The following is a 13,815-nucleotide window of genomic DNA, read 5'->3' on the forward strand; positions in this document are numbered from 1 at the left end:
TTTGGTGGTCTCTTCAAGGAGAAACAAGAACTTTATATCTTAAAAAATTAAAAATAGCTCAGATTATACAAATTCCATTTCAAAAATTGTAAAAATAATCAGTTCATTCCAACTTCTTACTTCTGAGAATTATCAGCCGCAACCAAAGCCAAAACATACAATGAGTTATACTAACACAAATAATATTTTGTCTACTATCAATAGGGGAGATGGGAACTTTGTTAAAACAACACCAAACAAAACCACACACTCAGCATGAGAAGAGAAATAGTTTAGTGGCTGCCGGCAGCAAGCTCCAGCATTTCTGGATTCCCTGTGTTTGTACTTTAAGTGTTGGTCAGTATAAAAAACACGGAGACTAAGATTTGAGAGTAGGTTATAGCTTCCTGTGCATTTTATTTTCTTTGGCTAAATACACCTAAGTGAAAAAAAGAATGGAGACATAAAAGCGTTCCTCTGGAATTGACCTAGACCTCAGGACTTTAAAAAGGCATCAGTTAAATCAAGCTACTCAACCTCAGGGGGACTTGGCCTGAGCGTGCAAAGGATTGACAATGGGAACAGTGGCGGGGAGACAGGCTAGGCGGGCACACAATGTCATGGCTGGGAACTGACAATAACTGCATCGACGGGAAGGCAAAGCCAGGCCTCACAATGTGATTCTATCCAAAGGAGCAAGTTCCCCTGCGACCTGTTAGCTCCAAACTCTGGAAGGACACTGTGAATATGATTCTGAAGACAGTTTTAATTTTCACAAAAGGACTGAAGGAAAATGTTTATCTGTGAAAATAAATAAGAAAACATCCTTATTCAAACCTGACAATGCTCTTTATGTTACACACGTATACATGCTTCTCTGCCCAAGAGAGAAATTTCTCTAAAAGTCAACAATGTTAATCTATTACATGGTGCATTCAGATGATTTTTGAAACCCTAAGATTTTTTTAGTTGCCATGAAACAACCTGCCGAGTCTATCATACAGAAACAAAATTAAGTGGGGGATTTCAATGTAAATAGCTTCAGCTTTGGGTTCTACCCTTTTCAGGGAATGCCTATGAAGGAACGAACCACAGAACTTAACCAGTAATTATGGTAATAGCCTGGGACTGAACTATGGAATTAAGGAAGAAGTATCTCACAGAGGTAAATTAATTTTCATCATAATTTATAGTAGAATTGGTCCATGACAAATTGGAAATTGACAACAAAACCTGAAGACAATGTGTTCATCCAAAAACAGTCTGAGAAACATTCCCTTAGTGAGCTGCAAGAGGCTGAAATGTGAGAAATGGGAACGGAGCATAGAAAACTCTGTTGGGAGGTTCAGAACGGAAAAGGGAGGAAAACTGGTGGCTGCTAGTCAGAGAGGGATCATCTCATCTTGCCACAACTAAATGCAGTATGAGCAAGGACAGATGAATTTCTAGAAAATTAGGATGCCAATATTTTCTTTCAGTTCCATGCAATTATTTACACAATCATGCTTAGAGAAAACCACCTACGGTTTTATTTACATGGGCATAATGTATGCCGATGGGATACAGAAATACAATATATCCAAACATATCGGCTAAACAGGTTTTACTTGTAGGCTGTGGCTGATCAATTTCAGTCAGGACAGCAATATTATGCATTAATTGCATTCCACTATACACACTCCCTTCCTGTCCTGGGTGTTATCAGGAGCTAGGACTGCAAGTGTTAGGCCTGGAAGGGGCCTGTGTTTATCTGTCATTTTAGAAATTGGATATTTTGTTAGAAGAAAAACTGACACTAATGAAAATATAAGTTGCCATTTACCACCCAACACCACCTGCAGGTTGATTAATAGGACACATGGCCTGGAAGAAGCCAGCAATTTTCCATTCAGCTTTTCCAGATATTAGAACTAGATTGCATCATCAAATAATGTACATACACTCAGGCAATTTCTAACTTTATGGTTAAGGAGGGAAAAAAAAAATCACTGCTTCAAAATCCTTCACAATCCACTTATCCTAGAGCCATAGATTGTTGGGACCCAAGGTTCCTGTAAAGGTTATTGACATTAACTTTCTATTACTCTTAATGTTGACCAGAATCCATTCACAGCAAGTAGCAATCAATTTTTTTTTTCTTCTTCCTCTTCGCTTCCCTGGAATATGAACTCTGTCTCATGGCTAAAACTTTCTGAGCAAATGCTCTCATAAAAATTTTTCTTATTTCAGGGGAAAAGCAAAACAAATCAGAAAACTTTATAAGGTGTAGGGTCTATACCTCATGTAGCAACTTATCTAATTTGTGCTGTAATTCAAGGAAGTATCGTGAGGTGATGAGACCCTGGTGGGATTTATCCAAGCAATCACGAGCCAGTTCAATAATCTGATGGTGAGTGAAACTAAGCACTCCATCTGCGAGGGGGAGGACGTGGTCCGGGGAGTAGCTGGTGATTATTTCCTTCAGGCGCTCTTCCATCTGAGCTGTAGCCTGTTTAGAGATGACAGGCACACACGGATGTAATACAAGGAAACATATATGTAAACAACTCAATAGTCACATTTATCTAGCATTTACATAGACCTCCACAAGTTATTAAATAGAATTCTAGAAATTAAATTTAAAAGAAGCCTCCCTTCTGTAAGATACTATAATGGTACATATATATCATTATACACTTGTCAAAACCCACGGAATATACCACACGACAGAGAACCCTAATGCAAACGATGGACTTTGGGCGATTATGATGTGTCAGTATAGGTTCATCGATTATAACAAACAGACCACTCTTGGGCTGGGGGAGGGGGATGTTGATGGGAGGGGGCTGTGCATGTGTAGGGTCAGGGAGCATTTGGGAACTCTCTGTACTTTCTGTTCAATTTTGCCATGAACCTAAAAACTAAAGTCTATTTGGAAAAAAAAAAAGAAAGAAGCAGCAGCAGCAGCCTCACGGTGCGGGAAAAAGGTCTGAGGTATATAGGAGAAACTGAATCTCCCAGGGTGATAATTACTTTTTTCCTCTGCCCTATCAAATGTAAAGTGGTACATGTAAGCTTCTCCAAATAACTCAGTATCTGTGAATTGCTGTGCTCTCATTTCAGATCTTGGGCTCTTTCAGATAGATTGCCAAAAATATCAAATATTGTAGCTCTGTTGTTACCTATTCAAAAATCAGGATCGTTGCTGGAGTTCCACAGCGTGGGCCAAGAGTTTGTTCCTTTGGCTGTGTTTTAATGTACTAGGAACAAGCAAGCATCCTATACCATCCTTACTCACACCTCAAAAAGCTACATCATGGGCAAATGGCCAAGGGGATTCCCTTGGTAACATAAATCTAAAATTTCCTTCCCAACTTTTATTTCATTCTCTGGGATCCCCGACTGCCTAATCAATGTTCCTTGCCTGCATTAATTGTATATGCTGGGAGACTCCCTCTGCCTCCTGTTCCCTTCTAAAATCCTAACCAGTATTAACTAGTATAGTCAGGATCTATTTCCCTGGGGAACAAGTGACATGTGATAAATGGCTAAAATGGCTGTAATCAATGACATCAACGTTGGGTTCATTCCAAATAATAAGTACTCTACCCTTGATTTATGAAGCCAAAGAGTTCCTTTTGCTCTATTGCCTAGGGTTACAAAGGTGATGGGGGAGGGACAGGAACAGAATGGAGAAATTGCTTCTCCCAAATGTGTAGGAACACGCTGGTGGAAAAGCTGTGGAGACGAGGTGACAGGAGCTCCTTGCAGCCAGGGCATCTGGCAACAACCCCTCATCAAGGCCTCTCTGGCTCAGTCCAAATTGCTGGTCTAACAGGGAACTCTGCAACTGGACCTTTCCTTCTAGGAGGGTTAGACGTATGATTGCTAAAGGGATTGGAAGCCACGGAAAAGAAAAATCAGGTGAAAAAAGTAAAAGACTTTCGTGACACATACCAATTCACAGGCTTCTGAGGAAAGAAAACAATTTCTGCTTGACCATACAGCAGCAGGCCCAGAACACGGGCAGAAGGAGCACCAGGGTCCAGAGGCCTTTCAAAGCTGACGCTCTCTGGAGTACCTCACCAGGCTCACCCAGTGGGTAGGACAACCAGTGGCACTCACGTTACAGCCAGTTCAGCCCACGGAATGTGTGGCTAGTTCTCGGCAGCTTTTAAAAATGTTTAGTGATTTTATCTTTCTAAAGAAGGCTGTGGTGCTATTTTATAAAGAGAGTCCTCAATGGACTGGACCATTACTTCCCACGACAAACACCTTACAGATGCTAAACCTAGGTTGCCCACTTGTTTAGATGCTAGGCATCTTCAATTCAACTCATTACCTTTGGGAATCTTTCCTTGTAGACATGGTTCATCATAACTATTTCATGGTCACAGCAGGCAGGAGAGCGTCCAGGGCTGCAAGCAAAGCAAATTACCCTTTTAAACTTGCCACAGCATGAAATGAAAATAAGCTTTTCATTTATAAACAATTGGTTGCATCAGAAGTACTATGCAGTCTTTGTAAGAAAAGTATATTAGGTAATAAACTACAAAATCAGTCATTAGCACGCATACATACTCACAAACGCACAGAAACCCCGAACATGTTCATAAAGAAAGCTCCAGAAGTGGAATGCTGCAAATTAATTATAGCTACAATATAAAGGTTCAGAAAACGTTCTTAAATTGTGATTATATTTTGTATGTAGCATGCGTTTGCGTGGTTCTAGAAACCAATTAATGAACTGCAATATAAAAGAAGACAGGGTAGCTACAAACAGCGACATCTAGGGCACGCTGAGCTGTATAATTTCACACTTTCATCATACACCTGCGCTCTGCCACGTACCACTGAAGAGGTTTAAGAGTGTTCCACGGCACAGGTGTCACCACTGAAATCCATTTTCTGGCCTGGCAAATATTTATTTGGGATGCTGAGGAAGGCGCTGTGTACAGTACTAAACACAGGCATACAACTCTGTGTTTCCTCTATTTCAACAGCAGGTGCCTGCTCCTTCCTAGTGGTATACAGTCAGGCAATTTCAGTGTGAGTTTATATATTCCGCAGAGGACATAGCTGCTTGTAGTAGATATCCTAGGAACTCCTTTCATAAAACCAAACATGGTACCCATGTGGTAAAATACGATGAATGAATATGCATTGAAGGAATACAGCTCTAAATGAATTCGTAAAATTGGTCTTTTATTCCATATCTCAAGATAATCTAACACAATTGTGCCATGTAGCTGCTTTTACTATAAGACACTAAAAAAGAAGGGTACAAGGGGAAAACGCTTCTCAGAAAACTCTGATGTTCAACTGAACACCTGACAAACTATGTTTTACGATAAACCTTAATATATCAAAGCGGACCAGTTCTACAGCATGAAGATCTCATACTGTGGAGGACCTGAAGAAGGACTACCCTGCTCCCCTTGCAGAGAAGGACCTGTTGTCCAGCTGCTGGGATTGCAGAAGGCTTCAGCTGCCAGTCCCTTCAGGGATGGCCTCAGCTACAGAACCCCCTCACCCAAGGCCATGTCCTTCCCAGGGTACCACAGCCCAGGACTGAGGCAGGGATATAAAGGAAGGGCCATCTGGCCCAGAGGGACAGCTCTGATGGGTCGTGTCATCCCTAGAGCTCCCTGTGGGGTTGGCTGCAGCTGTCAGGTCTGCACTGCAGCTAGATTTCTCCCTCTGCCCAATCCTGCTTCCTCCCCAGCTCCCACAGACGTACTTCCCAAGCAGTCCCTAATAAACATCCTGGTCTGTGTTATAGAGTCTGTTTCCTGAAGAGCCAAACTGTGATATACGTAATTTTTTGATACAAGGCCAAAACAAAACTGGCTCTACTCAATGTCAAATGGACTACATATGGTACCCACAAAATACAAGGGATACAGACTCCTAACAATTTGCTCCTAATCCTGGAGAAAGTAAGACTTGTGATGGGAAGAAAGAATGAAAGATCTGGGTGGCTTTTCGTAAAGTGGAATCTGAATTCCACATGAGTGAACCCAAACGTGCTGTCCTTCCTTTTCAGCCAAGCCTCTTCCTCGTAAAATATTAATTGATGTAGCACCATAATTAGATGGTCTTGAAATTTCCAATGGCTCGAAGTTTCTCTAGGTGGTCCCTGTAGTCCGTCACGGTTACTGCTACCACAGCAATTAGCAAATTGTAAGGATTTAAAAGAAAAGTACTAAGATGCCTTTCAAGGGTAGTTCACAATATCACGTGTAGATGGAAAACTATATATAGTAGTCCATAAGTTAATTAGCACATATATGAATTACAGGACCAAAAGTCTTCCCTTGAAATGGTTGAAAAGAGATTATCCAACTCATTGAAATTTTTCAATCAGGGCTACAAACCTCAGACTTCGGGAACGGGGGCGCATGGGTGTATTCCTGCATCTGTTCTCTGTGGCGATGCTTTCGGTGGTACAAAAATGTTTTGATAAGAAGTGTAATTCATCTGGTGTTGGTTGATATGGTAACTGGTGCAACTTCTCCTGGGAGGAGCAGGATGACTAAAACAAACCAAAGTGAGGTTTTAGGACTAAAATTAAAGAAATTCTTTAAATGAATATGAGATCACAGCATTAAATTTTGTTATATCACCATTTTATACTACATCCTTTCCATGTAATAATTACAATAGCTAGTGCCTCAATGTATACCTTGATGTTGTCTCTGGGAGGTCAAAATGGCTTCCATATTTCATCTCATTTGTCTATAAGATAATTTCCCAAAACAAAGCTTACTCTCTGGAGAAAACCCAGGCTCTGAAAATGGATAGGACCCAGTCAAAGCCACAGCAAGAAAGTGACAATTGGAGTAAGAATTTAGGTTCATTAAATGACAGATTAGTTCACATTGGTATCCTTGCTTCTACCACTCGCCACAAACGCTGTGACTTTTAGGTAAGTAACATAAAATGAATTCTGTGATGTATGGTCATAAATAGGTAATGGGATCTCTCTTTACAAATCAGGCTACCCTTTGATGCAATTCCATCAATATGTGTCCTGGGTAAAAAGGAGAGGGGATAAAGAAGATACTTGTCTTACTAATGCCATTGTTTTAAAAATTCGAATTTTCTATTTCTGTCTTCTTTGGCTTAGGTTTCTTTAAAAAAAAAAAAAAAACCTTCAATGGTGGTGAGTTTTTTGTCCCTTGGATATAGGTTTGCTCTTTGAAAACTGTCACTCACCACTTGGAGCAAAGTAAGGTAGAAAAGGTGAATGGCTAAATAACGCTGCTTTTAATCAATCTGAGAAATATAACTATAAAGCAAAGTGATTGCTTTTTTTGTTTGTTTTTATTGAGAGGTGAACTCTTTAAGCATTCTAACAAAAGAGATGAGGAATGTCTGAGTAATGGAAACACAGGTAGAATAAGCATATTTTGAAAGATACCCCTCATTTGAATATTCCATTCTAGGTTTTTTTTTTATTTAAAGAAAAAAACAAACGTGCCACACTAAGAGCACACTTCACAAACACTGCAGCATCACAATGCAGTAACTAGAAATTAATGACTAAATCTTAAAAGTATCCTTATACCTTGAAATTATAAAACACCTTCTAAGTAGATACTGAGATAAACAGGACTTTTTACAGTGTAATGAGATTATTTTATAAACTATAAAAATGAGAACACTACTAGAAAGACTTACGAGGTAAACCAAAGCTCTATTCACAAAGTACAGGTATAGTCTTAAATACTGTCACTACAAAGAAAGAAATAAAACACACATAAACTAAGTCAACTCAAGAGATCAGTAAAAGAATAAGAAAATCAATGTCAGCAGGAGAGAAGCAGCAGCGATAAAAGCAAAGATGATGAAATGAGCAAACAGAAAAACAGAATTAAGGATTTGTACATATGTCTCAAAGGTAAAGCAATGTCCACAATTCTGAATCCAAGAATTCAAAACCCCAAAAAAGTTTGTTCATAAGTATACAGTAATCCTTTTAGGTGGCAAAGCATTAATTGAACTGATGGAAAGCTATTTAAAATATGTATTTAATCCACTTAGTATGAATGTTGATTCAGGTTGTTGTAGAAATATTAATGTAGTTGATTCTGAGCTGCTGACCCAATTGCTGCTGAGCTGTTGTGTACAGTACAGGGAGGATCATGTCACCTTTCTAAAATGTGAAAGTTAATTTCCAAAACACACCAGGCTCAAGAGTTTCACATAAGGTACTGCAGACCCGTGCTTGCATGGCAAGGACACAAACTACTTCAGGAGGGTGGTTCCCTCTGTGGAGTGAGGGAAGAGAAAGGGAATGGGTGCGAGGGACTTCAGTTGTATTTTAATGTTATTCATTTTAAAAGTTTATTTAACAAAAAGCTGTAGCAAATATAACAGAATATTAACACGTGCTAACCCTAAGATGAAAATTTTGTGGTTATACCGTATACATAACCATATAACTGAACTCCATAGGGAATATGCTCTGGGCTTACTGATGGGGATATGTTAAAATGAATGAGGAGGTGGGATAAGTAAGTATTAGAGAAGTGAGAGGCAAGGGGCTTCTCTGGGGAGAGAGCTTCTCTCTTCTCAGTTGGAACAAACAAGGTGTAAATGGGAAAAGGGTGACACCGAACCCAAGCAACGTCGAGAGGAGTTTATGGAACTGGGAACAACTGTAGGCTCTCCAAATGGCCCAGGGATTCAAAAGGTACCAAACAGGGCCCCAAAAGTGAGTCAATAATGGACAGCAGAGAAGTCCAGGGGTCAGTTTCAGCAAAGGTCAGGAACTCAAAGGAGAACTTGTGAGTCCAACAGAGGCTGCAGGTGTCATCCTCAGGACCTCATATACTTACTGAAAAGATACTTCCGCTGGTCAACGCATCCTTGGAACAGCACTTTTACTAGAGTTTCAAGAATTAGTTTGGGAATTTCCCAATAAACTGAGTCCCATGACTTTATATTTCTAGTACGTTCTCTACGTGTGGTGCCAGTGAGTCTCATCACCCAACTAGTTTGCATATGACTTCTGACTACATGAAAAATCAAAAGCACCTTCAAAGAGTGAAGAGTTACAGAAAAAAACTGTGCTTCTAGTTCTCAAGGCAATAAGAGTTCCCCCAAAATGTTCTGAGTAATGGTATCATTCAAATAAACATTTAGTCTCTCAAGATAACCATTTTGCAAGGGACGGTATCCATATGCATGTGTAATTTTCCACTTGTTATTTATTAAAAGTAATATTATTTTATAGTCATACCTCATATCTATAGGTATTTATTTTCGTATTTCCATTCTTTCCCTCAGCAGAAAATAATTCATCTGGTAAGAAATACATGCGAGATGTCCTCCTACTGCTTCAATTCCATATTACTTATATTCAAATTAAAAATTATGTTCTGAATATTATCTTGGAAAAGCTTTGCAAATTAATTTTAACTACAAAATTTGAAGTTAAGAGAAGCTGCAATAGTAAATATTCTGTGGAAGGACTGATTCTCCACATGGCCAAATCTTTCCAATTTCAGAATAGAGCATTTTAACACTTGTGAATTCTGCAGTTTACATAATATCCAAAGGATCAAGACATGGCGTTTACCTTTCAGGGTTAGTAATCCTGGAATTCAGCTAACAACAATTATCTGTAAAACTTAAGCTGCATTTTCAAAGTGTCTGTAACTTATTTGTACATACTCTGTGTTTTCATCTTAACAACTAAAATGCATTTCTAATTAGCTACATCACAACCAGTTAACCCAGAAAATGAGACTCTAAGAGTGATTCAGGTTAGATTTAGAAAAGAAGAAAATGCAACTCCTAAGCAGTTTTGCACAATGTTCGCCCTAATATATGAAGGGCGAGAACATAAAGAAACTGGGGGAAATGAGAAGCAGCATTTTAGATTTTCAATTAGCAATTTTTTTCTTTTTTTTTTTTTTTTTTTTTTTTGGGTACGGGGGCCTCTCACTGGTGTGGCCTCTCCCAGTCAATTTCAAACATTTTTTTTAATTTTCAATTTTTTTTTTTTTTTTTTTTTTTTTTTTTTGCGGTACGCGGGCCTCTCACTGTTGTGGCCTCTCCTGTTGCGGCAGAGCACAGGCTCCGGACGCGCAGGCTCAGCGGCCATGGCTCACGGGCCCAGCCGCTCCGCGGCATGTGGGATCTTCCCGGACCGGGGCACGAACCCGTGTCCCCCGCATCGGCAGGCGGACTCTCAACCACTGCGCCACCAGGGAAGCCTTCAATTAGCTTTTTTATCAATAACCAATAAGGAGAAAAAATAGCCAAACTTCTGGGCAAGAGAACCTACACTCACTCCACAAATTTAACAGTTCCTTTGGTCTTTTGGTAAAAAGGTTAATTTTGAAAGTTAAAATTTGATTTTGAAGGGAAAAATAGGAATAAGAGATCAACAATTATACGATACTACCTTCTTCAATAAAATAAACACTTAAGAGAAAAGCTGCCCTACCTCTGGGCAGAAGCTGTTAGAAACACAGAATACATGTATGTGACTAAAAATTGTCTCAGGAAGCTTTCTCTTTAGGCATATATGCAAGTCAGGGACAGCAGTGATTCCAATTATGACAGACGGCCAGGTCAGATTTATTAATTATCAGGTTTGTTTTAAGAAATACCTTGTAAATTCCTTTAAAAAAAAGCCAAGCGCCTAGAACCCTTACTTGTATTCTTACTGCTACGACAAGGGGGTTAATAGACAGCCCTTCGGTTCATTCTCTGGGCCTCAGAGTTTTGATCCACAAAATGATGACAATAATGACAACCACATTATGAGGTATGTTTCTACAATTAAGCCAATCAATGCGTTGTAAGTAGTGAGACTAGTACCTAACACATAATAAGTATTTATAAAAATATAATTTCCAAACTAATCTGTACCAAATGGGGTCCAATTCTATGTAGCTCACCTTTGCTTTTTGGATTCACTTTTTAAAATAACGTATGATTTACTAGAGATGGAAAGAAGAAAGATCCTGTGTTCTCCCCTATTTTTCTTGCAAAAGAGAAATTTCTGTATCCAAACTATAATAAAACTTGACTGAAGGGCAAAGCAAGGTGATATAGTAAAAATAAAAAGGATTTAGAGTCAAGGAACATGATACACATTTGGGGCATGGGGAGGATTCAGTGAGAGTATGTACGAGTAAGCCACAGGGGACAAGTACTCTGTTTACTGGTGGTTGGGTTCTAATCGGAGACACTTAGGAGTCTAGGGAAGAACACCACTTAAAATTTGAAAATTATTCTTTTTGCTTTTTGGTCAATCAATGTCAGCGTTCATGTTCACACTGGCGGCCCATACTTTCAACATCTAAAATATGTGTATAACTGAGTCACTTTGTTGTACAGCAGAAATTAACACAACATTGTAAATCAACTATACTTCAATTTTTAAAAAGTAAAATAAATAAAGCTCCGTGGAGACAAATATCTCACAACATCACTAATTTAAACTGAGAAAGCATGTATCTGACCCACTGAATCACTTCTAGTAATTGCTAGGGCTCCTGTTGAAATGTAGTTTGTGGCAAGAGTATCCCTTCTTCCTCTATCCTATTTTCATTGTTTCATCTTGTCTCTTTACTGATCTTAATCTACTACTAAGTTCTTTTAGTCTCTCCTTAAAAGAAAGTTCTTATCCAGAAGGCACAGATTTAAGGCTTGACATTTTTTTCCTTTGAATGAGAAAAACTAAAAAAAAACCCTCTGCATATAAGCCACACAAGAAAAAAAACGACCCAGGCCATCAAAGTTTAATGGCATTTTCAGTACTAATATCACTGGCATGGAGCCAAAGCAATGAAACCAGATTATGTTTCCTCCTCCCACCCAAAACACCAAATAGTATGAAAAAGAAAGCTCCCAATCTCCTCCCAACTGGTGATCCGGGGACTCACTCAACTTGTGCATCATAGTTTAAAAGCATGCAGCAAAAAGTATGTCCTTTTAATGTTTGTCAGCTCATCATCTGATGTGTTGCCTACTCTGAGGGGCAGATATGCAGAATTTATCCTTTCCTTCCTATCAGGAAGCACCCAGAGAAAGCACTGCCTGTGTAAGAGCTCTGGGGTGTGAGAGAGGAAAAGTCGGGCACTTACAGAGACCGTGGAGCTGGGCGTGTTTGTCCCATAGCCAGAGGAGGGCAGAGAAGCCAAGGACCAGCGGCGTCCATCAGTCCTGGTGAGAAAGTGAGATTAGCTTAGGCCAACACTGGATTACGGTTACATGGGAACCCCAGGGAAACCGAGTATTTTTAGTTGAACAAATGACACAAACACAGTCAGTGAGGATGTGGAAATGTTCAGCAAGGGCCAGAGTAAACAAACATTATACAGCAGGTTGACTTTTATTTAAAGTGATTCAATACACCCAAACAAGCAGAAAGTGAATGGGGTGATCCATATTATTGATCTCTCACTAATACACTTTGACAAAATGAATACCAGGGATAATTACATCAGTCAGACTCAGCAGATTCAGATGAATAAAAACAGAAAGGGAGGAGGAAAAAACACTCTTATCTGGAAACTGATAACCGGGGCCATGATCTTTGGAAGGGCCTGCATTCCAGCATGGTACAAGAGCCTGTGGGGACTTCCATTGCATCCTCAGGACTTTCTGCTTATTATTTTCAAGGGAGCAGTCCTACTCATCACACCGAGGGGAGAAGGGATCGGGGGGCTCAAGACCAGCTCAAGCCTTAAGTGGCAAATAATTTGAGCACTAAGAAAGTGACTGACCTTGTGCACAGACTCTCTTAAGAGTTATTATACCTTCTGACACGACCTGGCTTTATAAAGTGTTCCAGCAAAAGCCTCTTGCAGGGTTCATGAGTATGCAGCCCAGCTCTAGCCAGTGAGAGGGAGGGAAGAATGAAAATTCTCCACTAGTGATAGAGCCTAATGCAAAGAGTAGGGTTACCTGCCCTAATCGTAGAGGCAAAGCTGTCAGGAGTCTTAACAGAGTATGGTTTTTATCTCCAAGTCGTAACAGGATGGATTGCTTCTGGGCTGAACTCTGGCTATGAATTATAGTCATTACAAGGGTCTCAGATGAGTTGCTGGAGTAGTAAAGACAACACTGTCGCTAAGGCAAGGGGACACCAGAAAGTCAATTTTTTCTGAAATCTCTGGCATTCCAGAACCATTAATTTACTAGCAATTTTGAGTGGACTATGCCTTCAAAATCACGTAACAGTGTGAAAACAAATATACACACATTTGCCACGAGGAATACAGGAAACACATACTTTTCTAAAGAGCTATACTGCTTTCTGAGATGCAGGATCATAAGTAGACTTTTTGTAACTCATGATTAGATTAATTTACCAAATGAGAGACAAGAGTAGACCAAATTTACCACAGACACATTCACAGTAAGTTGAAGTCAGGGAATTCACCAGCATTCGACTTGAATCTGAGAAATGTCACAAGCAGATGTTTATGTAAAAAACTGACATTTTAGCCTAAATTACAGTCAAGGGAGAATACAATCATAGGCCACCAGGGATGTTGCCTCCAATAAATGCAAATGGTCCACAAAGACAAAATGGAGAAATTCAGGTGGACAAATCACAGAAGTAGTACAATGTTAAGATTTTAGTAAAATTTACCTGTCGTTTCTGTGACCACGATTGGAGTACAATTGAATCAAGTATGGTTTTTTTTTTAAAAAAAGAAGCAAAATAAGATGTTTGTAAATATACCAGATAAAAGGAATGAAAAGAAATAAACCACATGTTCTCTATAAATAATTTTATACTACTGAAAATGTTAAAAGAAAATAATTCTAAAAACATGCTTATAAAGACATCTGACCATCAATTAAATGGACACAGGTTGGATCTAG

The 13,815-nt window shown here is 39.3% G+C and overlaps 1 protein-coding gene across 4 annotated transcripts in view; it reads right to left on the minus strand.

The window, feature by feature from the left end:
* The window catches only part of MAST4 (microtubule associated serine/threonine kinase family member 4), a 550,485-nt gene that overhangs the window by 56,668 nt on the left and 480,002 nt on the right, over positions 1-13,815 (minus strand). For all 4 annotated transcript variants that reach the window (XM_024753080.1, XM_024753083.1, XM_024753082.1 and 1 more), the window contains 4 exons: positions 12,066-12,144; positions 6,336-6,493; positions 4,301-4,376; positions 2,258-2,467 (listed from right to left, as the gene is read on the minus strand). In XM_024753080.1, coding sequence (XP_024608848.1) covers positions 2,258-2,467; positions 4,301-4,376; positions 6,336-6,493; positions 12,066-12,144 — 523 coding nt within the window. The remainder of the gene's footprint in view (positions 1-2,257; positions 2,468-4,300; positions 4,377-6,335; positions 6,494-12,065; positions 12,145-13,815) is intronic.

Source organism: Neophocaena asiaeorientalis, unplaced genomic scaffold (genome assembly GCF_003031525.2).
Source record: "Neophocaena asiaeorientalis asiaeorientalis breed wild unplaced genomic scaffold, Neophocaena_asiaeorientalis_V1.1 scaffold399, whole genome shotgun sequence".
Classification (NCBI taxonomy): Eukaryota; Metazoa; Chordata; class Mammalia; order Artiodactyla; family Phocoenidae; genus Neophocaena; species Neophocaena asiaeorientalis.